The sequence below is a fragment of the Oncorhynchus nerka genome, linkage group LG18, assembly GCF_034236695.1.
Source record: "Oncorhynchus nerka isolate Pitt River linkage group LG18, Oner_Uvic_2.0, whole genome shotgun sequence".
In the NCBI taxonomy this organism is placed as follows: Eukaryota; Metazoa; Chordata; class Actinopteri; order Salmoniformes; family Salmonidae; genus Oncorhynchus; species Oncorhynchus nerka.
In genome coordinates, this window is record NC_088413.1 from 64290561 (window position 1) to 64317234 (window position 26674).

The window sequence follows — 26674 nt, forward strand, 5'->3', positions numbered from 1 at the left end:
CAGGTCTGCCAAACTGCAGCCTTTCTCAATAGCAAGCTATGCTCACTGAGTCTGTCGATAGTCAAAGCTTTCCTTAAGTTTGGGTCAGTCACAGTGGTCAGTACTCTGTGTACTCTCTGTTTAGGGCCAAACAGCATTATAGTTTGCTCTGTTTTTTGTTCATTCTTTCCAATGTGTCAAGTAATTATCTTTTGGATTTCTAGTGATATGGTTGGGTCTAATTGTGTTGCTGTCCTGTGGGGTCTGTTTGTGTTTGTGAACAAAGCCCCAGGACCAGCTTGCTTAGAAGACTCTTCTCCAGGTTCATCTCTCTGTAGGTGATGGGTTTGTTATGGAAGGTTTGGGAATCACTTCCTTTTAGGAGGTTGTAGAATTGAACGGCTCTTTTCTGGATTTTGATCATTAAAATCAAATCAAATCAAATTTTATTTGTCACATACACATGGTTAGCAGATGTTAATGCGAGTGTAGCGAAATGCTTGTGCTTCTAGTTCCGACAATGCAGTAATAACCAACAAGTAATCTAACTAACAATTCCTAAACTACTGTCTTATACACAGTGTAAGGGGATAAAGAATATGTACATAAGGATATATGAATGAGTGATGGTACAGAGCAGCATAGGCAAGATACAGTAGATGGTATCGAGTACAGTATATACATATGAGATGAGTATGTAAACAAAGTGGCATAGTTAAAGTGGCTAGTGATACATGTATTACATAAGGATGCAGTCGATGATATAGAGTACAGTATATATGTATGCATATGAGATGAATAATGTAGGGTATGTAAACACTATATTAGGTAGCATTGTTTAAAGTGGCTAGTGATATATTTACATCATTTCCCATCAATTCCCATTATTAAAGTGGCTGGAGTTGAGTCAGTGTCAGTGTGTTGGCAGCAGCCACTCAATGTTAGTGATGGCTGTTTAACAGTCTGATGGCCTTGAGAAAGAAGCTGTTTTTCAGTCTCTCGGTCCCAGCTTTGATGCACCTGTACTGACCTCGCCTTCTGGATGATAGCGGGGTGAACAGGCAGTGGCTCGGGTGGTTGATGTCCTTGATGATCTTTATGGCCTTCCTGTAACATCGGGTGGTGTAGGTGTCCTGGAGGGCAGGTAGTTTGTCCCCGGTGATGCGTTGTGCAGACCTCACTACCCTCTGGAGAGCCTTACGCTTGAGGGCGGAGCAGTTGCCGTACCAGGCGGTGATACAGCCCGCCAGGATGCTCTCGATTGTGCATCTGTAGAAGTTTGTGAGTGCTTTTGGTGACAAGCCGAATTTCTTCAGCCTCCTGAGGTTGAAGAGGCGCTGCTGCGCCTTCTTCACGATGCTGTCTGTGTGAGTGGACCAATTCAGTTTGTCTGTGATGTGTATGCCGAGGAACTTAAAACTTGCTACCCTCTCCACTACTGTTCCATCGATGTGGATAGGGGGGTGTTCCCTCTGCTGTTTCCTGAAGTCCACAATCATCTCCTTAGTTTTGTTGACGTTGAGTGTGAGGTTATTTTCCTGACACCACACTCCGAGGGCCCTCACCTCCTCCCTGTAGGCCGTCTCGTCGTTGTTGGTAATCAAGCCTACCACTGTTGTGTCGTCCGCAAACTTGATGATTGAGTTGGAGGCGTGCGTGGCCACGCAGTCGTGGGTGAACAGGGAGTACAGGAGAGGGCTCAGAACGCACCCTTTTGGGGCCCCAGTGTTGAGGATCAGCGGGGAGGAGATGTTGTTGCCTACCCTCACCACCTGGGGGCGGCCCGTCAGGAAGTCCAGTACCCAGTTGCACAGGGCGGGGTCGAGACCCAGGGTCTCGAGCTTGATGACGAGCTTGGAGGGTACTATGGTGTTGAATGCCGAGCTGTAGTCGATGAACAGCATTCTCACATAGGTATTCCTCTTGTCCAGATGGGTTAGGGCAGTGTGCAGTGTGGTTAGCGGGTATCGGCGTAATTCTGCTCTTCGTGCATTATTTGGCTTTGTAATTTGTACACAGAGGATGTTTTTGCAGAATTCTGCATGCAGAAGTTGTATTTGTGGTCCTGGCAACTGGACCTTTTTTGGAACACCATTATTTTTGTCTTACTGAGATTTACAGTCAGGGCCCAGGTCTGACTGAATCTGTGCAGAAGATCTAGGTGCTGCTGTAGGCCCTCCTTGGTTGAGGACAGAAGCACCAGATCATCAGCAAACAGTAAACATTTGACTTCAGATTCTAGTTGTGTGAGGCCGGGTGCTGCAGACTGTTCTAGTGTCATCGCCAATTTATTGATATATATGTTGAAGAGGGTGGGGCTTAAGCTGACATTTTTAACTGCACACTTGTTGTTTATGTACATGGATTTTATAATGTTGTATGTTTGTCCCCCAACACCACTTTCCATCAATTTGTGTAGCAGACTCTCATGCCAAATTGAGTGAAAAGCTTTTTTGAAATCAACAAAGCATGAGAAGAGTTTGCCTTTGACATTTGCTGAGTACATTGTTTTCACTGAGGAAATGTACGAGTCTGCTGTTAATGATAATGCAGAGGATTTTCCCAAGGCAGCTGTTGATGCATATCCCATGGTAGTTATTGGGGTCAAATCTGTCTCCACTTTTGTGGATTAGGGTGATCAGTCCTTGGTTCCAAATATTGGGGAAGATGCCAGCGCTAAGGATAATGTTAAAGAGTTTTAGTATAGCCAATTGGAATTTGTTGTCTGTATATTTTAGCATTTCATTGACGATACCATCAACACCACATGCCTTTTTGGGTTGGAGGGTTTGCATTTTGTCCTGTAGTTCATTAAATGTAATTGGACAATCCAGTGGGTTCTGGTAGTCTTTAATAGTTGATTCTAAGATTTGTATTTTATAATATATATGTTTTTGCTGTTTGTTCTTTGTTATAGGGCCAAAAAGATTGGAGAAGTGGTTTACCCAGACATCTCTGTTTTGGATAGATAACTCCTCGTGTTGTTGATTGTTTAGAGGTGTCCAATTTCCTCAGAAGTGGTTAGTCTATGGGTTCTTCAATTACATTGAGCTGTTCCTTCTTTTTCCATAGTGTATTTCTGTGTTGTTTTAGTGATTCACCTTAGTGAAGGCGTAGACTCAGGTTTTCTGGGTCTCTGTTTTTGGTTGGAAAATGTTCTCAATTTCTTTCTTAGGTTTTGCATTCTTCATCAAACCATTTGTGACTCACCACCTAGATTCGGTCTTATGTAGCAAAATTTGTAATTGTGTTTTTTACATTGGATAAAAGTAGGGACTAAGAGCTACAAAATGGTATATCATACTGCATTGTTGAGGAACAATGGGAAAGTAATTATTGTAAACTTGTAAACTCACTTTTGAGAAAATGGCCTTTGAATGTTTTGGTATCTAGTGAAGAGCTCTTTTTTGTCTACACCCATTCAGCATATTTCACACCCTCTTAAGCTTTAGCCCCACCCATCTTGTTTCGCCCTCAGAGTGTTTAGAGCACAGACTTGATGCTCTGGCCGATGATTTGTTTACCTATGGATGACATGAAAACAGCCTAACCAGCTCTGATGGCAACAATTTCATTATGCTTCTTTGCAGACGTTTACTGACACCTGCCATATTCACTTTAGCTTTAAGACATTAAGACAACGTGTAAAATTACACGTCACGTAATGTTATCTAACGAGCCAGCCAGCTAACTTTATTTAGCTAAACAACAATGAACATAGTGCCAAATCATGTCATTACTACAATGCATGAATGTGCTGGGAGCTAACCATCCAGGTTCAATGTTAGCTAGCTAACATTAGGCTGCAATTAGCAAAGCAAACAGCTCTGGGATACGAATAACAACATCAGCTAGGGAGCCAGCCAACTAATGTTAGTTATCTAGCTAACAGTACACTTTAGCTTAAGACATGTAGCTAGTTAGCTAGGTAAACAATGAACTTAGCTAGGTAAACAATGTGTAAAATCATACATCATGTAAAATTACACGTCACGTAATGTTATCTAACGAGCCAGCAGCTAACCTTAGCTAGTTAAACAACAATGAACATAGTGCCAAATCATGTCGTTACCACACTGCATGAATATGCTGGGAGCTAACCAACCAGGTTCAATGTTAGCTAGCTAACATTAGGCTCTAACTAGCAAAGCAAACAGCTCTTGGATATGAATAACAACGTCAGCTAGGGAGCCAGCCAGCTAATGTTAGCTAGTACATTTTAGCTTGAAATGAAACCACTTTCTGTCAAAATTAGAAATGTGTAATATCTGAAAATGTAGCTAGCTAACTCTAGACTATCTTACCTGTATACATCATCATGCATGATGGACGCGTCTTCCTGTCTTGGATGCCATGCAACAGTTGCCCTTAGTTTGATGATGTAATCTGGAGACAGGTGTTTTCTCCATCTCTTTAGCTATCATACTCTAATTCCACTGATTTCAAAACTTGATCAATACTCGCAATACTTACCTTATGCAGCTCCACTACACAAAACATTTTTAAAAAGGCGCGTTCGACAGGACTACCAACACAGACTGACCAGTTCAAAAAGACAAAAGCAATCTATATGGCAGACCAATCCGAACTCCTCTCTCGGCATATCCAGCCCACTCATTATCTCAGTCAATCATGGCTAGTGGGAAGGTTGCTGATTTTTTCTATTGCTTAACCAACAAGGATCGTAATTTAACAATTGTATTCGTATTTACAGATGGCATACAAGTATGTTATTAAGGCACATGAAAGTTCACATGTTCGAGAAAGGCATTTCTGCCGAAAAATGCATTTTGATCTAAAACATTTTTTTACCTTCAAACGGCACTCCTGTGAAGTTGTGACTTGCGACAAACACCTAGTATCCTGAATCGGGTCACATTTGTCATTGTTGTTCATTTTCTTCAGTTTTCTGTTTGAAATTTTTAGATTTGATAGGGAAGCTGAGAGGTCAAATATACTGTTTAGGTTTTCTACTGGCAAGTTTACACATTCACTATTACAGTGGAAAGTTTTATCCAGGAAGTTGTCTAACGGGATTTCATTTTTTGTTGCCTGATTGTTTTTTGGTAAGTTGCCACACTACTTTCCTTCCATCTATAGCATTTCTTAATATTATTCAGTTATTTTGGCTTTGATGCCTCATGATTGAGTATTGCTCTGTTCAAGTAGACTGTGATTTTATAGCATTTCTTAATATTATTCAGTTATTTTGGCTTTGATGCCTCATGATTGAGTATTGCTCTGTTCAAGTAGACTGTGATTTTTCTGTGATCTGATAGGGGTGTCAGTGGGCTGACTGTGAATGCTCTGAGAGATACTGGGTTGAGGTCAGTGATAAAGTAGTCTACAATACTAGTGCCAAGAAATGAGCTATAGGTGTATCTACTATAGGACTCCCCCCGAAGCCTACCATTGACTATGTACATACCCAGCATGCGACAGAGCGGCAGGAGTTGTGACTCGTTTTTGTTGGTTATGTTGTTGTAGTTGTGCCTAGGGGGGCAAATGGGGGATGGAATGCTGTCACCTCCAGGCAGGTGTTTGTCCCCCTGTGTGCTGAGGGTGTCAGGTTTTTGTCCTTTTCTGGCATTTAGGTCGCCACAGATTAGTACATGTTCCTGGGCCTGAAAATGATTGATTTCTCCTCCTTCTCTCTCTCTCTCTCTCTCTCTCTCTCTCTCTCTCTCTCTCTCTCTCTCTCTCTCTCTCTCTCTCTCTCTCGCTATAGTGAAAGTAGGTGATGATGACAGGATGTAAACAGTTGCACTAGGTTAACATTACTATGACTCAGCTGTCTCAGTATTTCCTTCCAGTAAATGCACATCAAACACACACACACACACACAAACACACACACACACACACACACACACACACACACACACACACACACACACACACACACACACATATTTCTGCCTGAGTAAATATTTTACTTTGCTGTGTCGGCCCTGTTTTCAATAGGAGTTAGTGTACTGATGCGTGTGTGCCTGTGTCTGTATCTGTCAGTGTTTATGTACACTAGTGGTGGGGAGTGGGGTGGTGAGTGGAGTGGTGAGTGAAGTGGTAAGTGGAGTGGTGAGTGGTGAGTGGAGTGGTGAGTGGAGTGAAGTGGTGAGGGAGTGGTGAGTGGGGGGGTGAGGGAGTGGTGAGGGAGTGGTGAGTGGAGTGGTGAGTGGATAGGTGAGTGTAGTGGTGAGTGGAGTGGTGGGGAGTGGTGAGTGGTGAGTGCAGTGGTGAGTGGACTGGTGAGTGGATAGGTGAGTGTAGTGGTGAGGGGAGTGGTGAGTGGAGTGGTGAGTGGAGTGGTGAGGGAGTGGTGAGGGAGTGGTGAGTGGGGTGGTGAGGGGTGAGTGGAGTGGTGAGGGAGTGGTGAGTGGAGTGGTGAGTGGGGTGGTGAGTGAAGTGGAGTGGTGAGTGGTGAGGAGTGGTGAGTGGGGTGGTGAGGAGTGGTGAGTGGGGTGGTGAGTGGTGAGTGGAGTGGTGAGGGAGTAGCGAGTGGAGTGGTTAGTGGTGAGGGATTGGTGAGTGAAGTGGTGAGTGGTGAGGGAGTGGTGAATGGGGTGGTGAGTGGTGAGGGAGTGGTGAGTGGGGTGGTGAGTGGAGTGGTAAATGGAGTGGTGAGTGGTGAGGGAGTGGGGTGGTTAGTGGTGAGTGAAGTGGTGAGTGGAGTGGTGAGTGGGGGTGAGTGGAGTGGTGGTGGTGAGGGAGTGGTGATGGGAGTGGTGAGTGGAGTGGTGAGTGGAGTGGTGAGTGGTGAGTGGAGTGGTGAGTGGGGTGGTGAGTTTTGAGTGGAGTGGTAAATGGAGTGGTGAGTGGTGAGGGAGTGGTGAGTGGGGTGGTTAGTGGAGTGGTGAGTGGAGTGGTGAGTGGTGAGGGGAGTGGTGAGTGGAGTGGTGAGTGGTGAGGGAGTGGTGAGGGGAGTGGTGAGTGGAGTGGTGAGTGTGAGTGGTGAGCGAGTGGGTGGAGTGGTGAGTGGAGTGGTGAGAGGAGTGGTGAGTGGAGTGGTGAGTGGTGAGGGAGTGGTGAGTGGTGAGGGGAGTGGTGAGTGGAGTGGTGAGTGTGAGTGGTGAGCGAGTGGAGTGGAGTGGTGAGTGGAGTGGTGAGGGGAGTGGTGAGGGGAGTGGTGAGTGGTGAGTGGAGTGGTGAGGGGAGTGGTGAGTGGTGAGTGGAGTGGTGAGTGGAGTGGTGAGTGGAGTGGTGAGGGGAGTGGTGAGGGGAGCGGTGAGTGGTGAGTGGAGTGGTGAGTGGAGTGGTGAGTGGAGTGTGGAGTGGTGAGTGGAGTGGTGAGTGGTGTGTGTTGAGGGGAGTGGTGAGTGGAGTGGTGAGTGGAGTGGTGAGTGGAGTGGTGAGTGGTGTGTGTTGAGGGGAGTGGTGAGTGGAGTGGTGAGTGGAGTGGTGAGTGGTGTGTGTTGAGGGGAGTGGTGAGTGGAGTGGTGAGTGGAGTGGTGAGCGGTGTGTGGCCAGACAAGTCTCAGGATGTGTGCATTAGACACTTCCTCTCTCCCCCCTTCCTACTTTATTTACCTTAGGAAGTGCTATATATTTTTGTAAGGAAAATTGCTGTGTGTTTTTACAGAGAGAAGGTGAAGTGTATTTGTGTAAGGGGAAGCGATGTGTGTGTATTTGTGTAAGGGGAAGCAATGTGTGTGTATTTGTGGAAGAAGAAGCGATGTGTGTGTATTTGTGTAAGAGGAAGCAATGTGTGTGTATTTGTGGAAGAGGAAGCGATGTGTGTGTATTTGTGGAAGGGGAAGCGATGTGTGTGTATTTGTGTAAGGGGAAGCGATGTGTGTATTTGTGTAAGGAGAAGCGATGTGTGTGTATTTGTGTAAGGGGAAGCGATGTGTGTGTATTTGTGTAAGGAGAAGGGATGTGTGTGTATTTGTGTAAGGGGAAGCGATGTGTGTGTGTTTGTGTAAGGGGAAGCGATGTGTGTGTATTTGTGTAAGGGGAAGCGATGTGTGTGTGTTTGTGTAAGGGGAAGCGATGTGTGTGTATTTGTGTAAGAGAAAGGATGTGTGTGTATTTGTGTAAGGGGAAGCGATGTGTGTGTATTTGTGTAAGGGGAAGCGATGTGTGTGTATTTGTGTAAGGGGAAGCGATGTGTGTGTATTTGTGTAAGAGGAAGCGATGTGTGTGTATTTGTGTAAGGGGAAGCGATGTGTGTGTATTTGTGTAAGGGGAAGCGATGTGTGTGTATTTGTGTAAGGGGAAGCGATGTGTGTGTATTTGTGTAAGGGGAAGCGATGTGTGTGTATTTGTGTAAGGAGAAGGGATGTGTGTGTATTTGTGTAAGATGAGCGATGTGTGTTTATTTGTGTAAGGGGAGCGATGTGTGTATTTGTGTAAGGGGAAGCGATGTGTGTTTATTTGTGTAAGTGTGTGTGTATTTGTGTAAGAAGAAGCGATGTGTGTGTATTTGTGTAAGGGGAAGCGATGTGTGTGTATTTGTGTAAGGGGAAGCGATGTGTGTGTATTTGTGTAAGGAAGCGATGTGTGTGTATTTGTGTAAGGGGAAGCGATGTGTGTGTATTTGTGTAAGGGGAAGCGATGTGTGTGTATTTGTGTAAGGGAAGCGATGTGTGTGTATTTGTGTAAGGGGAAGCGATGTGTGTGTATTTGTGTAAGGGGAAGCGATGTGTGTGTATTTGTGTAAGGAGCGATGTGTGTGTATTTGTGTAAGGAAGCGAATTTGTGTAAGGGAAGCGATGTGTGTGTATTTGTGTAAGGGAAGCGATGTGTGTGTATTTGTGTAAGGGGAACGATGTGTGTGTATTTGTGTAAGGGGAAGCGATGTGTGTGTATTTGTGTAAGAAGAAGCGATGTGTGTGTATTTGTGTAAGGGAAGCGATGTGTGTGTATTTGTGTAAGGGGAAGCGATGTGTGTGTATTTGTGTAAGGGGAAGCGATGTGTGTGTATTTGTGTAAGGGAAGCGATGTGTGTGTATTTGTGTAAGGGGAAGGGATGTGTGTGTATTTGTGTAAGGGGAAGCGATGTGTGTGTATTTGTGTAAGGGGAAGCGATGTGTGTGTATTTGTGTAAGGGGAAGCGATGTGTGTGTATTTGTGTAAGGGAAGCGATGTGTGTGTATTTGTGTAAGGGGAAGCGATGTGTGTGTATTTGTGTAAGGGAAGCGTGTGTGTGTATTTGTGTAAGGGAAGCGTGTGTGTGTATTTGTGTAAGGGAAGCGATGTGTGTGTATTTGTGTAAGGGAAGCGATGTGTGTGTATTTGTGTAAGGGGAAGCGATGTGTGTGTATTTGTGTAAGGAAGCGATGTGTGTGTATTTGTGTAAGGGAAATATGTGTGTGTATTTGTGTAAGGGGATGTGTGTGTATTTGTGTAAGGGAAGCGATGTGTGTGTATTTGTGTAAGGGGAAGCGATGTGTGTGTATTTGTGTAAGGGGAAGCGATGTGTGTGTATTTGTGTAAGGGAAGCGATGTGTGTGTATTTGTGTAAGGGGAAGCGATGTGTGTGTATTTGTGTAAGGGGAAGCGATGTGTGTGTATTTGTGTAAGGAGAAGCGATGTGTGTGTATTTGTGTAAGGGAAGCGATGTGTGTGTATTTGTGTAAGGGAAGCGATGTGTGTATTTGTGTAAGGGAAGCGATGTGTGTGTATTTGTGTAAGCGATGTGTGTGTATTTGTGTAAGGGGAAGCGATGTGTGTGTATTTGTGTAAGGAGAAGCGATGTGTGTGTATTTGTGTAAGGGGAAGCGATGTGTGTATTTGTGTATTTGTGTAAGAGAAGCGATGTGTGTGTATTTGTGTAAGGGAAGCGATGTGTGTGTATTTGTGTAAGAGCGATGTGTGTATTTGTGTAAGGGGAAGCGATGTGTGTGTATTTGTGTAAGGAAGCGATGTGTGTATTTGTGTAAGAAGCGATGTGTGTGTATTTGTGTAAGGGAAACGTGTGTGTGTATTTGTGTAAGGGAAGCGATGTGTGTGTATTTGTGTAAGGAGAAGCGATGTGTGTGTATTTGTGTAAGGGGAGCGATGTGTGTGTATTTGTGTAAGGGGAAGCGATGTGTGTGTATTTGTGTAAGGGGAAGCGATGTGTGTGTATTTGTGTAAGGGAAGCGATGTGTGTGTATTTGTGTAAGGAAGCGATGTGTGTGTATTTGTGTAAGAGGGAAGCGTGTAAGTGTGTGTGTATTTGTGTAAGGGGAAGCGATGTGTGTGTATTTGTGTAAGGGAAGCGATGTGTGTGTATTTGTGTAAGAAGGATGTGTGTGTATTTGTGTAAGGGAAGCGATGTGTGTGTATTTGTGTAAGGGGGAACCGATGTGTGTGTATTTGTGTAAGGGAAGCGATGTGTGTGTATTTGTGTAAGGGAAGCGATGTGTGTATTTGTGGAAGGGGAAGCGATGTGTGTGTATTTGTGTAAGGGGAAGCGATGTGTGTGTATTTGTGTAAGGGGAAGCGATGTGTGTGTATTTGTGTAAGGAAGCGATGTGTGTGTATTTGTGTAAGGGAAGCGATGTGTGTGTATTTGTGTAAGGGGAAGCGATGTGTGTGTATTTGTGTAAGAAGCGATGTGTGTGTATTTGTGTAAGGGAAGCGATGTGTGTGTATTTGTGTAAGGAAGCGATGTGTGTGTATTTGTGTAAGGGAAGCGATGTGTGTGTATTTGTGTAAGGGAAGCGATGTGTGTGTATTTGTGTAAGGAAGCGATGTGTGTGTATTTGTGTAAGGAAGCGATGTGTGTGTATTTGTGTAAGGGAAGCGATGTGTGTGTATTTGTGTGTGTATTTGTGGAAGGAGAGGCGATGTGTGTGTATTTGTGTAAGGGAAGCGATGTGTGTGTATTTGTGTAAGGAAGCGATGTGTGTGTATTGTGGAAGGGAGGATGTGTGTGTATTTGTGAGGAGAAGCGATGTGTGTGTATTTGTGTAAGGAAAGCGATGTGTGTGTATTTGTGTAAGGGAAGCGATGTGTGTATTTGTGTAAGGGCGATGTGTGTGTATTTGTGTAAGAAGAAGCGTGTGTGTATTTGTGTAAGGGGAAGCGATGTGTGTGTATTTGTGTAAGGGGATGTGTGTGTATTTGTGTAAGGGAAGCGATGTGTGTGTATTTGTGTAAGGGAAGCGATGTGTGTGTATTTGTGTAAGGGAAGCGATGTGTGTGTATTTGTGTAAGAGAAGCGATGTGTGTATTTGTGTAAGGGAGACGATGTGTGTGTATTTGTGTAAGGGAAGCGATGTGTGTGTATTTGTGTAAGGGAAGCGATGTGTGTGTATTTGTGTAAGGGGAAGCGATGTGTGTATTTGTGTAAGGAAGCGATGTGTGTGTATTTGTGTAAGGAAGCGATGTGTGTGTATTTGTGTAAGGGGATGTGATTGTGTGTATTTGTGTAAGGGGAAGCGATGTGTGTGTATTTGTGTAAGAAGAAGCGATGTGTGTGTATTTGTGTAAGGGGAAGCGATGTGTGTGTATTTGTGTAAGGAGCGATGTGTGTGTATTTGTGTAAGGAGCGATGTGTGTGTATTTGTGTAAGGGAAGCGATGTGTGTATTTGTGTAAGGGAAGCGATGTGTGTATTTGTGTAAGGGAAGCGATGTGTGTGTATTTGTGTAAGGGAAGCGATGTGTGTGTATTTGTGTAAGGGAAGCGATGTGTGTATTTGTGTAAGGGAAGCGATGTGTGTGTATTTGTGTAAGGGAAGCGATGTGTGTGTATTTGTGTAAGGGGAAGCGATGTGTGTGTATTTGTGTAAGGGAAGCGATGTGTGTGTATTTGTGTAAGGGGAAGCGATGTGTGTGTATTTGTGTAAGGGGAAGCGATGTGTGTGTATTTGTGTAAGGGAAGCGATGTGTGTGTATTTGTGTAAGGGAAGCGATGTGTGTGTATTTGTGTAAGAGGAAGCGATGTGTGTGTATTTGTGTAAGGGGAAGCGATGTGTGTATTTGTGTAAGGGAAGCGATGTGTGTGTATTTGTGTAAGGAAGCGATGTGTGTGTATTTGTGTAAGGGAAGCGATGTGTGTGTATTTGTGTAAGGAGAAGCGATGTGTGTGTATTTGTGTAAGGAAGCGATGTGTGTGTTTTGTGTAAGGGAAGCGATGTGTGTATTTGTGTAAGGGAAACGATGTGTGTGTATTTGTGTAAGGGAAGCGATGTGTGTGTATTTGTGTAAGGAGAAACGATGTGTGTGTATTTGTGTAAGGGGAAGCGATGTGTGTGTATTTGTGTAAGGAAGCGATGTGTGTGTATTTGTGTAAGAAGAAGCGATGTGTGTGTATTTGTGGAAGAAGCGATGTGTGTGTATTTGTGTAAGGGAAGCGATGTGTGTGTATTTGTGTAAGGGAAGCGATGTGTGTGTATTTGTGTAAGGGAAGCGATGTGTGTGTATTTGTGTAAGGAAGCGATGTGTGTGTATTTGTGTAAGGGGAAGCGATGTGTGTGTATTTGTGTTAGGGGAAACGATGTGTGTGTATTTGTGTAAGGGAAGCGATGTGTGTGTATTTGTGTAAGGAGAAGCGATGTGTGTGTATTTGTGTAAGGAAGCGATGTGTGTGTATTTGTGTAAGGAGAAGCGATGTGTGTGTATTTGTGTAAGGAAGCGATGTGTGTGTATTTGTGTAAGGAGAAACGTGTGTGTGTATTTGTGTAAGAGGCGATGTGTGTGTATTTGTGTAAGGGAAGCGATGTGTGTGTATTTGTGTAAGGAGAAGCGATGTGTGTGTATTTGTGTAAGGAGAAGCGATGTGTGTGTATTTGTGTAAGGAGAAGCGATGTGTGTGTATTTGTGTAAGGGAAGCGATGTGTGTGTATTTGTGTAAGGGGAAGCGATGTGTGTGTATTTGTGTAAGGAAGAAGCGATGTGTGTGTATTTGTGTAAGGGGAAGCGATGTGTGTGTATTTGTGTAAGAGAGCGATGTGTGTGTATTTGTGTAAGGAAGCGATGTGTGTGTATTTGTGTAAGGGAAGCGATGTGTGTGTATTTGTGTAAGGAGAAGCGATGTGTGTGTATTTGTGGAAGGGAGACGATGTGTGTGTATTTGTGTAAGGGAAGCGATGTGTGTGTATTTGTGTAAAGAGAAACGATGTGTGTGTATTTGTGTAAGGGGAAGCGATGTGTGTGTATTTGTGTAAGGAGGCGATGTGTGTGTATTTGTGTAAGGGAAGCGATGTGTGTATTTGTGTAAGGGAAGCGATGTGTGTGTTTGTGTAAGAGAAGCGATGTGTGTGTATTTGTGTAAGGGAAGCGATGTGTGTATTTGTGTAAGGGGAGTGTGTGTATTTGTGTAAGGGAAGCGATGTGTGTATTTGTGTAAGGAAGCGTGTGTGTGTATTTGTGTAAGGAAGATGTGTGTGTATTTGTGTAAGGGGATGTGTGTGTATTTGTGTAAGAAGCGATGTGTGTGTATTTGTGTAAGGGAAGCGATGTGTGTGTATTTGTGTAAGGAGAAGCGATGTGTGTGTATTTGTGTAAGGGAGCGATGTGTGTGTATTTGTGTAAGGGAAGCGATGTGTGTGTATTTGTGTAAGGAGAAGCGATGTGTGTGTATTTGTGTTTGTGTAAGGGAAGCGATGTGTGTGTATTTGTGTAAGGAGAAGCGATGTGTGTGTATTTGTGTAAGGAAGCGATGTGTGTGTATTTGTGTAAGGGGAAGCGATGTGTGTGTATTTGTGTAAGGGAAGCGATGTGTGTGTATTTGTGTAAGGGGAAGCGATGTGTGTGTATTTGTGTAAGGGAAAGCGATGTGTGTGTATTTGTGTAAGGGGAGCGATGTGTGTGTATTTGTGTAAGGGAAGCGATGTGTGTGTATTTGTGTAAGGGAAGCGATGTGTGTGTATTTGTGTAAGGAAGACGTGTGTGTGTATTTGTGGAAGGGACGATGTGTGTATTTGTGTAAAGAGGAGATGTGTGTGTATTTGTGTAAGAGAGATTTGTGGGAGCGATGTGTGTGTATTTGTGTAAGGGAAGCGATGTGTGTGTATTTGTGGAAGGGAAGCGATGTGTGTGTATTTGTGTAAGGAAGCGATGTGTGTGTATTTGTGTAAGGAAGCGATGTGTGTGTGTATTTGTGTAAGGGGAAGCGATGTGTGTGTATTTGTGGAAGAAGCGATGTGTGTGTATTTGTGTAAGGGAAGCGATGTGTGTGTATTTGTGTAAGGGGAAGCGATGTGTGTGTATTTGTGTAAGGGAAGGATGTGTGTGTATTTGTGTAAGGAGAAGCGATGTGTGTGTTTTTGTAAGGGAAGCGATGTGTGTGTATTTGTGTAAGGGTGTGCGATGTGTGTATTTGTGTAAGGGGAAGCGATGTGTGTGTATTTGTGTAAGGGGAAGCGATGTGTGTGTATTTGTGTAAGGAAGAAGCGATGTGTGTGTATTTATGTAAGGGAAGGGATGTGTGTGTATTTGTGTAAGGGATGTGTGTGATGTGTGTGTATTTGTGTATTTGTGGGAGGCGATGTGTGTATTTGTGTAAGGGTAAGCGATGTGTGTGTATTTGTGTAAGGGAAGCGATGTGTGTGTATTTGTGTAAGGGGAAGCGATGTGTGTATTTGTGTAAGGGAAGCGATGTGTGTATTTGTGTAAGGGAAGCGATGTGTGTGTGTATTTGTGTAAGGAAGCGATGTGTGTGTATTTGTGTAAGAGGAAGCGATGTGTGTGTATTTGTGTAAGGGGAAAACGATGTGTGTATTTGTGTAAGGAAGCGATGTGTGTGTATTTGTGTAAGGGGAAGCGATGTGTGTGTATTTGTGTAAGGGGAAAGCGATGTGTGTATTTGTGTAAGGGGAAGCGATGTGTGTGTATTTATGTAAGGAAAGCGATGTGTGTGTATTTGTGTAAGGGAAGCGATGTGTGTGTATTTGTGTAAGGAGAAGCGATGTGTGTGTATTTGTGTAAGGGAAGCGATGTGTGTGTATTTGTGTAAGAGCGATGTGTGTGTATTTGTGTAAGGTAAGCGATGTGTGTGTATTTGTGTAAGGGAAGCGATGTGTGTATTTGTGTAAGGAGAAGCGATGTGTGTGTATTTGTGTAAGGGAAGCGATGTGTGTGTATTTGTGTAAGGGGATGTGATTTGTGTGTGTGTGTATTTGTGTAAGGAGAAGCGATGTGTGTGTGTTTGTGTAAGGAGAAGCGATGTGTGTGTTTGTGTAAGGAACCGATGTGTGTGTGTATTTGTAAGGAAGCGATGTGTGTATTTGTGGAAGGAACGATGTGTGTGTATTTGTGTAAGGAGAACGATGCGTGTGTATTTGTGTAAGGGAAGCGTGTGTGTATTTGTGTAAGGAAGCGATGTGTGTGTATTTGTGTAGTGGGGAGCGATGTGTGTGTATTTGTGTAAGGAAGCGATGTGTGTGTATTTGTGTAAGGGAAGCGATGTGTGTGTATTTGTGTAAGGGGAAGCGATGTGTGTGTATTTGTGTAAGGGAAGCGATGTGTGTGTATTTGTGTAAGGGAAGCGATGTGTGTGTATTTGTGTAAGGGAAACGATGTGTGTGTATTTGTGTAAGGGGGAAGCGATGTGTGTGTATTTGTGTAAGGGGAGCGATGTGTGTGTATTTGTGTAAGGAAAGCGATGTGTGTATTTGTGGAAGGGAAGCGATGTGTGTGTGTATGTGTGTTTTGTGGAAGGGAAGCGATGTGTGTGTTTTGTAAGGGAAGCGATGTGTGTGTGTTTGTGTAAGGAAAGCGATGTGTGTGTTTGTTAAAGCGATGTGTGTATTTGTATTTGTGTATTTAGAAGCGATGTGTGTGTATTTGTGTAAGGGAAGGGATGTGTGTGTATTTGTGTAAGGGGTGTAAGGGGAAGCGATGTGTGTATTTGTGTAAGGGGAGCGATGTGTGTGTATTTGTGTAAGGGGAGGCGATGTGTGTGTATTTGTGTAAGGGGAAGCGATGTGTGTGTTTTGTGTAAGGGAAGCGATGTGTGTGTATTTGTGTAAGAAGGGATGTGTGTGTATTTGTGGAAGGAAGCGATGTGTGTGTATTTGTGGAAGGAAGCGATGTGTGTGTATTTGAAGAGGACGATGTGTGTGTATTTGTGTAAAGAAGCGATGTGTGTGTATTTGTGTAAGGGGAAGCGATGTGTGTGTATTTGTGTAAAGCGATGTGTGTGTATTTGTGTAAGAGAAGATGTGTGTGTATTTGTGTAAGGGAAGCGTGTGTGTGTATTTGTGTAAGGGGAAGCGATGTGTGTGTATTTGTGTAAGGGAAGCGATGTGTGTGTATTTGTGTAAGAGACGATGTGTGTGTATTTGTGTAAGAGGGAAGCGATGTGTGTGTATTTGTGTAAGGAGAAGTGATGTGTGTGTATTTGTGTATGTGTGTGTATTTGTGTAAGAAGCGATGTGTGTGTATGTGTAAGTGTTTGTATTTGTGTAAGAAGCGATGTGTGTGTATTTGTGTAAGGAGAGGGATGTGTGTGTATTTGTGTAAGAAGAAGCGATGTGTGTGTATTTGTGTAAGGGGAAGCGATGTGTGTGTATTTGTGTAAGGAGATGTGTGTGTGTTTGTGTAAGGGGAAGCGATGTGTGTGTATTTGTGTAAGGAGAAGGGATGTGTGTGTAAGTGGGAAGCGATGTGTGTGTATTTGTGTAAGGGCGATGTGTGTGTATTTGTGTAAGGAACGATGTGTGTGTATTTGTGTAAGGGGAAGCGATGTGTGTGTATTTGTGTAAGGGAAGCGATGTGTGTGTATTTGTGTAAGGGGATGTGTGTGTATTTGTGTAAGGAGAAGCGATGTGTGTGTATTTGTGTAAGGGAGCGATGTGTGTGTATTTGTGTAAGGAGAGCGATGTGTGTGTATTTGTGTAAGGAAGCGATGTGTGTGTATTTGTGTAAGGAGAAGCGATGTGTGTGTATTTGTGTAAGGAGAAAGCGATGTGTGTGTATTTGTGTAAGGGAAGGATGTGTGTGTATTTGTGTAAGGAGATGTGTGTGTGTGTTTGTGTAAGGGGAGCGATGTGTGTGTATTTGTGTAAGGGGAAGCGATGTGTGTGTATTTGTGTAAGGGAAGCGATGTGTATTTGTGTAAGCGATGTTGTATTTGTGTAAGGGAAGCGATGTGTGTGTATTTGTGTAAGGGAAGCGATGTGTGTGTATTTGTGTAAGGAATGTGTGTGTATTTGTGTAAGAAGAAGCGATGTGTGTATTTGTGTAAGGGGAAGCGATGTGTGTGTATTTGTGTAAGGGAAGCGATGTGTGTGTTTTGTGTAAGGGAAGCGATGTGTGTATTTGTGTAAGAGGAAAGCGATGTGTGTGTATTTTTGTGGGAAAGCGATGTGTGTGTATTTGTGTAAGAGAAGCGATGTGTGTGTATTTGTGTAAGGGGAAACGATGTGTGTGTATTTGTGTAAGGGAAGCGATGTGTGTGTATTTGTGTAAGAGGAAGCGATGTGTGTGTATTTGTGTAAGGGAAGCGATGTGTGTGTATTTGTGGAAGGAAGCGATGTGTGTGTATTTGTGTAAGGGAAGCGATGTGTGTATTTGTGTAAGAACCGATGTGTGTGTATTTGTGTAAGACGATGTGTGTGTATTTGTGTAAGGGAAGCGATGTGTGTGTATTTGTGTAAGGGGAACCGATGTGTGTGTATTTGTGTAAGGGAAGCGATGTGTGTGTATTTGTGTAAGGGGAAGCGATGTGTGTGTATTTTTGTGTAAGGGAAGCGATGTGTGTGTATTTGTGTAAGGGCGATGTGTGTGTGTATGTGTGTGTATTTGTGTAAGGAAGCGATGTGTGTGTATTTGTGTAAGAGGGAAGCGATGTGTGTGTATTTGTGTAAGGGAAGCGATGTGTGTGTATTTGTGTAAGTGTGTGTGTAAGAGGGAAGGATGTGTGTGTATTTGTGTAAGCGATGTGTGTGTATTTGTGTAAGGGGAAGCGATGTGTGTGTATTTGTGTAAGGGAAAGCGATGTGTGTGTATTTGTGTAAGGGAAGCGATGTGTGTGTATTTGTGTAAGAGAAGCGATGTGTGTGTATTTGTGTAAGGGAAGCGTGTGTGTATTTGTGTAAGAGAACGATGTGTGTATTTGTGGAAGGGAAGCGATGTGTGTGTATTTGTGTAAGGAAGCGATGTGTGTGTGTTTGTGTAAGGAGGGATGGATTTGTGTAAGGGAAGCGATGTGTGTGTATTTGTGTAAGGGAAGCGATGTGTGTATTTGTGTAAGAGAAGCGATGTGTGTGTATTTGTGTAAGGAGAAAGCGATGTGTGTGTATTTGTGTAAGGGAAGCGATGTGTGTGTATTTGTGTAAGGAAGCGATGTGTGTGTATTTGTGTAAGGGGAAGCGATGTGTGTATTTGTGTAAGGGAAGCGTGTGTGTGTATTTGTGTAAGGCGATGTGTGTGTATTTGTGGAAGGATGTGTGTGTATTTGTGTAAGGAGAAGCGATGTGTGTATTTGTGTAAGGGGAAGCGATGTGTGTATTTGTGTAGGGAAGCGATGTGTGTGTATTTGTGTATTTGTGTAGGGGCGATGTGTGTGTATTTGTGAAGAGGAGCGATGTGTGTGTATTTGTAAGGAGAGCGATAATTTGTGTAAGGAAGCGATGTGTGTGTATTTGTGTAAGGGAAGCGATGTGTGTATTTGTAAGAAGCGATGTTGTGTATTTGGGGAAGCGATGTGTGTGTATTTGTATTTGTGTGTAAGGGAAGCGATGTGTGTGTATTTGTGTAAGGAAGCGATGTGTGTGTATTTGTGTAAGAGGAAGCGATGTGTGTGTATTTGTGGAAGGGAAGCGATGTGTGTATTTGTGGAAGGGAAGCGATGTGTGTGTATTTGTGTAAGGGGAAGTGTGTGTATTTGTGTAAGAAGAAGCGATGTGTGTGTATTTGTGTAAGGAGAAGCGATGTGTGTGTATTTGTGTAAGGGGGAAGGGGAAGCGATGTGTGTGTATTTGTGTAAGGGGAACCGATGTGTGTGTGTATTTGTGTAAGGAGCGATGTGTGTGTATTTGGTAAGGAAGCGATGTGTGTGTATTTGTGTAAGGGGAAGCGATGTGTGTGTATTTGTGTAAGGGAAGCGATGTGTGTGTATTTGTGTAAGGGGAAGCGATGTGTGTGTGTTTGTGTAAGGAGAAGCGATGTGTGTGTGTTTGTGTAAGGGGAAGCGATGTGTGTGTATTTGTGTAAGGAGAAGCGATGTGTGTGTATTTGTGGAAGCGGAAGCGATGTGTGTGTATTTGTGTAAGGGAAGCGATGTGTGTGTATTTGTGTAAGGGGAAGCGATGTGTGTGTATTTGTGTAAGGGTAAGCGATGTGTGTGTATTTGTGTAAGGGGAAGCGATGTGTGTGTATTTGTGTAAGGGTAAGCGATGTGTGTGTATTTGTGTAAGGGGAAGCGATGTGTGTGTATTTGTGTAAGGGGAAGCGATGTGTGTGTATTTGTGTAAGGGAAGCGATGTGTGTGTATTTGTGTAAGGGAAGCGATGTGTGTGTATTTGTGTAAGGGGAAGCGATGTGTGTGTATTTGTGTAAGGGGAAGCGATGTGTGTGTATTTGTGGAAGGAGAAGCGATGTGTGTGTATTTGTGGAAGGAGAAGCGATGTGTGTGTATTTGTGTAAGGGGAAGCGATGTGTGTGTATTTGTGTAAGGGGAAGCGATGTGTGTGTATTTGTGTAAGGGGAAGCGATGTGTGTGTATTTGTGTAAGGGAAGCGATGTGTGTGTATTTGTGTAAGGGAAGCGATGTGTGTGTATTTGTGGAAGGGAAGCGATGTGTGTGTATTTGTGGAAGGGAAGCGATGTGTGTGTATTTGTGTAAGGGGAAGCGATGTGTGTGTATTTGTGTAAGGAGAAGCGATGTGTGTGTATTTGTGTAAGGAGAAGCGATGTGTGTGTATTTGTGTAAGGGAAGCGATGTGTGTGTATTTGTGTAAGAAGAAGCGATGTGTGTGTATTTGTGGAAGGGGAAGCGATGTGTGTGTATTTGTGTAAGGGGAAGGGATGTGTGTGTATTTGTGTAAGGGGAAGCGATGTGTGTGTATTTGTGTAAGAAGAAGCGATGTGTGTGTATTTGTGTAAGGGAAGCGATGTGTGTGTATTTGTGTAAGGGGAAGCGATGTGTGTGTATTTGTGTAAGGAGAAGCGATGTGTGTGTATTTGTGGAAGGGAAGCGATGTGTGTGTATTTGTGTAAGGAGAAGCGATGTGTGTGTATTTGTGTAAGGGAAGCGATGTGTGTATTTGTGTAAGGGATGTGTGCGTATTTGTGTGTGTGTATTTGTGTAAGGGGAAGCGATGTGTGTGTATTTGTGTAAGAAGAAGCGATGTGTGTGTATTTGTGTAAGAAGAGCGATGTGTGTGTATTTGTGTAAGGGGAAAGGGGAAGCGATGTGTGTGTATTTGTGTAAGAGAAGCGATGTGTGTGTATTTGTGTAAGAAGAAGCGATGTGTGTGTATTTGTGTAAGAAGGATGTGTGTGTATTTGTGTAAGAGGAAGCGATGTGTGTGTATTTGTGTGTGTGTATTTGTGTAAGAAGAAGCGATGTGTGTGTATTTGTGTAAGGGAAGCGATGTGTGTGTATTTGTGTAAGGGGAAGCGATGTGTGTGTATTTGTGTAAGAAGAAGCGATGTGTGTGTATTTGTGTAAGAAGAAGCGATGTGTGTGTATTTGTGTAAGAAGAAGCGATGTGTGTGTATTTGTGTAAGAAGAAGCGATGTGTGTGTATTTGTGGAAGAAGAAGCGATGTGTGTGTATTTGTGGAAGGGGAAGCGATGTGTGTGTATTTGTGGAAGGGGAAGCGATGTGTGTGTATTTGTGTAAGAAGAAGCGATGTGTGTGTATTTGTGTAAGAAGAAGCGATGTGTGTGTATTTGTGGAAGCGGTGCTGTACTAAATGAAAGACTTCACTGATCTACAGTAGGATGTAATAAAGGCAGCAGGTTGGCATGGTGCCAGTGTAGAGTAGATTGTACCCTGGTAGATCAACACAGGCCTGCATAGCATTCAGGGAGGATACATGCCATCAGTCTTCACCACCATAGTACTAAATATAGAACCATGTCTATTTGTCTCGGTCCACGGTCAACTCCTCACTAGTCACCATCACCTCCACATTGCTATTGTAATGGATGATCTCCTGTGTTAGTTCTCTCTCTGAGATGTTTAGAACGGAGGTTGTTCTGTGTTAGTTCTCTCTCTGAGATGTTTAGAATGGAGGTTGTTCTGTGTTAGTTCTCTCTCTGAGATGTTTAGAACGGAGGTTGTTCTGTGTTAGTTCTCTCTCTGAGATGTTTAGAACGGAGGTTGTTCTGTGTTAGTTCTCTCTCTGAGATGTTTAGAACGGAGGTTGTTCTGTGTTAGTTCTCTCTCTGAGATGTTTAGAACGGAGGTTGTTCTGTGTTAGTTCTCTCTCTGAGATGTTTAGAACGGAGGTTGTTCTGTGTTAGTTCTCTCTCTGAGATGTTTAGAACGGAGGTTGTTCTGTGTTTGTGGTATCAGCGATCATGTAGCCAGTAGAGAGATATAATCCTCTAAACGGATGCTTCCATTGTCCTGGTGTCTGTCTGATCGCTGAACACCATGTAGGATGAGCTGACTACTCAATGAAAGGGAGTCAATGAGAAAAATATATTTTTATCTCTGGAAAGAAAATTGGTTTACAGACTTAAATCTGGTTTTGATTATAGAAGAGAGAAAGCAACTTAGGAGCAAGGATGAAAGTGTGTTTTCAAGATATCAGATTAGGTGGAAAGACTGCTGTTGATGGTGTCTTTTGTTATGGTGAGTGTTTCAGTGACAATATATTCACCTACACTTGTGTCCACCAGTAGGGGGTTTATTGTCAAGTATTGGGTTACTTTGTGTCTTTGTGAGTGTGTATGAGTGTGTGTGTTTGGATGTTCTGCTGTAGTATTGCTAAACTCGTCTCCTATGCTAAACAGGGTATCTAGCAGCAATCAATTAGAACCTAATTACCATCTGGTATTACTGTCCCATATCGCCTTCTATCTATCTGGACTACTGTCTGACTGAGGGACACTCAGCTCTACTCTACCTGTTTACCTAACACACACACACACACACATGCACACACACACGCACGCACGCACGCACACACACACACACACACACACACACACACACACACACACACACACACACACACACACACACACACACACACACACACACACACACACACACACACACACACACACACACACACACACTGTACCTGAGGTTTCAGAGCGAGACATGCCTCCTTCACAGCTAGTCAAAACATGAAGGGAGGGAGGCTAGCTCACTTTAATTCATCATGTGCTGTTAGAGCTGTAAGAGCTGTGCTTCATTTATCAGACCCCCTGTCCTGCCCCCCCAAGAGACACACTGTAATGCATGATGTCATTTACTGTAAAACCCTTTTTAAAAATCTATCCGTCTATCCTCTCCCATTCTCTCTTTCTCTCTCTCTGTCTCTCTGTCTCTCACTCTGTCTCTCTCTCTCTCTCTTTCTGTCTTACTCTCTCTCTCTCTGTCTTGCTCTTTCTCTCTCTGTCTTGCTCTTTCTCTCTCTCTTTCACTCTCTCATTCATTCTCCCGCTTTCTCTTTCTTTAATTCTCTCTCTCTCATTCTTTCTCTCTCTCTCCATTGTCTCTCTCCCATTCATTCTCTCTCTTTCTCTTTCTTTATTTCATTCTCTCTCTCTCATTCTCTCTTTCATTCATTCTCTCTCTCTCATTATCTCTCTCTGCCTCTTGCTCTCTATCGCTATCCCGCTCTCTCTCTCTCTCCCTCTCTCCCTCTCTCCAGGAGGCTCCTCGGGAGAGTTACGGAGGCAGGAGTCAGCAGCAAGCCCCAGGGAATCCTGGGAAGGCCAACCAAGAGGACATGGGTCTGATCTCGCAGGACCGCCCCTCCAGCCTCCCAGTGAGTGACAGCTCTCCCAGCCAATCTCCACACATTATCCTTCTACTAAAGTGTCATATAGGAGTGTCACTTGAAAAAAGTCCCCTAATTTGAGAGTGTTAAATATGTATAATATTGTAAACAATTGCAACCTCTGAAAGGATGAAATGAAAGGAAGAGGGAAGAGAAAAGCACAGTGCACACACGGCCTGATGAAGGGATAAACACTCACTGCAACACTCCCCTTTCTCTTCCTTCCGCTTCCTCTGTGCTCCCTGAGCCGCCAGCGCTGAATTGGTGGAGAGCCCTGTCACTCATGGCTGGATCAGAGTTCTGTGCTTTAATCAGACCTGCTGATTCCCTGTAGGCTTCTCTTCACCCTCAGTCTCTGAGGGCAGACCTAGATTTCACTGCCCATTTCAGATCTAATGCCCACATGAACACAACGCCAAGCTGTTGTGACTGGCACTGCCTACACAAGTAGAAAAGACCACCTTATATTAGGCTCTGCTACACTAGGCATCGTTAGAGAGGACCCCCCCCCCCCCCACCCCCATCTATTTCTACATCCCTTGCTCATTAAGATAGGAATGATTAAGGGGGTGAGTGGAGGAGTAATTGAGGAGAGTGTGTAAGACCAGGCAAAACAGGAGAGGAGATGAGGAGAGGAAAGGACAGGAGAGGAGAGAAGAGGAAAGGAGAGACGAGGAGAGGAGAGGAAAGAGGACAAGTGGAGAGAGGAGGAGGGAAGAGATTAAAGAAGAGATGTGGAGAGGAGTGGATGAGAGGGGTGGAGAGAGGAGGTGAGGTGTACAAGGGGAATATTCAGAGCTGTATTCTGCCTCACACACTCATTTGGTTTAATTAGAATGGGGCTTGGAAGTGCCCTCTCTGCTCATTTTTAAGGTAGTCAATATGGAGGAAGTAGAACAGCACAGGGACCATCATACTCACATCCCTCCCTCTCTCTTCCTCTCTTTCACTCCCTCTCTCTTTCTGTCCCTCTCATCTTCTGCTTTCTCTCTCTTTCTTTCTCTTTTAACTGTCCCTCTTTACTGAGGCATAACCCTCTGCTGTCTCACTCTGTCACATGCTGCCCATTCTACTTTTCTCTCTTCCACCCTCCCGTCATTCCCTCTCTCTGTCTCTGAACCAATATCAATTCAATTCAATTCAATTGAAGGGCTTTACTGGCATGGGAACATATGTTTGCATTGCCAAAGCAAGTGAGGTACAAAATAAACAAAAGTGAAATAAACAATAGAAATTGACAGTAAACATTACAATCACTAAAGTTCCAAAATAATAAAGATATTTCAAATGTCATATTATATATATATACAGTGTTATAACGATATATGTTATAACGATATATGATATGTTATAACGAATAGTTAAAGTACAAAAGGGAAAATAAATAAACGTAAATATAGGTTGTATTTACAATGGTGTTTGTTCTTCACTGGTTGCCATTTTCTTGTGGCAACAGGTCACAGACCTTGCTGCTGTAATGGCACACTGTGGTATTTCACCCAGTAGATATGGGAGTTTATCAAAAAATATATATATATATTTGTGGAGTTGTGTAATCTGAGGGACATATGTGTCTCTGATATGGTCATACATTTGGTAGGAGGTTAGGAAGTGCAGCTCAGTTTCCACCTCATTTTGTGGGCAGTGTGCACATTGCCTGTCTTTTGAGAGCCAGGTCTGCCTACGGTCTGCCTTTCTCAATAGCAAGGCTATGCTCACTGCAAGTTAGTGCAAGTTTGACCACCACAGGGGATCTTGGAGAAGTGTTTGATAGTCTTCAATATTGGCATTACTAGAGACTATAAAACCTTTTTTGTAAGAACATAATATATGGTATTGATTTTTAAGAAATGTAGTTTAATTAATTTGATTAATATTATGGTGTTTCTATTCCAAGGAAAACAAAAAACAAAACCCTCAGGGAAAATATAGCGCTGGGAAAATATAGCGCTGTACAACGTGATGGTCGGGAGTAGGCTACAGTACTAAGAGCATAAGAGGATTGGAGGATTCTAAATTTAATATCTAAGGGGCATACCATTTCCACACTGTAATTGTAGTGTAACCAATACCCAAACGGAGATTCAGTGAAAATAAAAATCTCATGGATTTATCAAGACCAGTCCCCATGCTTGTTTCATAGCAGCGTGAAACGATGCTGAAATAGCTATTGCTTCATCAAATCCTATTGCTTCTAACTTCAATATGCTTTTTAAATAAATAAGGTTGGAGCGGAAAATACGGCACTGCACAACGTGACGGTCGGGAATAGGCTATAGGACTGGGCTATTCAGCTAAAAAAATCCCTGTGTTGTGTGGGCACGCGGGAGACCGGGGTTCAATTCCCTGATGGGGAGGAAGGTGTAGGCAGTCTTTGTAAATAACAATTTGTTCTTAACTGACTTGCGTAGTTAAATAAAGGTTACACTAAGAGCATAATACATAATACATAATTCTACACCCTGATTGTATAATTGTAGTCTAACCAAAGCCTAAACGGAGATTCTGTGAAAATAACAAATCTCATTGATTTATCAAGACCGTTCCCCATGCTTGTCTCAGAGCAGCACCAAACGGTGCTAAAATAGTTGTAGGCTATTGCTTCAAATCCTATTGCTTCTAACTTCAATATGCTCTTTAAATAAACAAGACCTATACCACTTTTAACAGCACATTACTCAACACTAGTGAGACTCATGTCGCCTACGGTAGGCCTACAGTAAATCGAAAAATATGACATGACTGGCCACCAAATATTACATATAGAGGATTGGAGGATTCTAAATTAAAACCAAAAGCCACCTCATAGCCGGTGGCGGCTGGCATGGGTATCGTACCTGCATCTGTTGCAATGCATTTTGCACTGTGATGCAGTGTCTTAGATAGCAGCACCACTCGGGAGGCCCAATCCACAAAGTATCAAAATACAGATAGGATGTTGATAAAGGTATATTGTCCTGCTAATAGTCCATAATGGGCTATGATATACTGTACATGGTGTCCAGGTCAGGATAACCAAAACATTTCTTTATTAAAGAATATCAGAAAGAATGTTGGTACTTATTTATTTTGATCCAAAGCCATGAATGAGTGAGTCACTCAGCTTTACGTAGGTGCCGGGCTATATGACTGTGCCATCAACTTGATAATATATAATATATAATAATATATAATATACATTTTTTTTAAGTGAGCGATTGTAATCTGAATAAAGGCCAAAATAATATTTGTAAAGGCCAAAACATTTATTTATGTTTTTAGAGGGAGAGAAACGCTGGGCCATTTGTGCGCCGCCCTATCCCAATCACGGTCGGATGTGATACATAATAATAATAATACTTTTTGTTGTATTATTTGTTAGGACTTTCCTGGGGGATTAACCTCTTCAGTCGACCCTCTACTTTTTTGAACATTCTGTTAAAAATCGCACAACATTTCAGCGCCCTGCTACTCATGCCAGGAATATAGTATATGCATTTGCTTAGTCTGTGTGGATAGAAAACACTCAGACGTTTAAAAAACTGGTTAAATCACTGCTGTGGCTTTACCAGAACGGCATTTACATCGAAAAGCACAGGAAAAACTGATCACTGAAAATGGGAAAATATATATAATATATTTATATATATATAAAATACATGCGCTACTTGATCCCATTGATAAAGGTGAACCACAATTAATTGACTGAGGTTGCAGTACCTACAGCTTCCACACGGTGTCTAGAGTCTTGTCATTTCCCTTCAAGTTTTTTCTTGGTCAAACACATGCATGCAGGACACCGTATCTAATCCGGTCTAGGACCGGATATTTTCGTTGAGTTTCTAGCCGGACATTTTTCCAGACGGACAGCTAATGA

The 26674-nt window shown here is 43.1% G+C and overlaps 1 protein-coding gene across 1 annotated transcript in view; it reads left to right on the top strand.

Moving 5' to 3' along the window:
• The window catches only part of LOC115146334 (AT-rich interactive domain-containing protein 1B-like), a 378630-nt gene that overhangs the window by 89509 nt on the left and 262447 nt on the right, over window positions 1–26674 (top strand). Inside the window, exon 4 of the mRNA XM_065004267.1 lies at window positions 22690–22806. Coding sequence (XP_064860339.1) covers window positions 22690–22806 — 117 coding nt within the window. The remainder of the gene's footprint in view (window positions 1–22689; window positions 22807–26674) is intronic.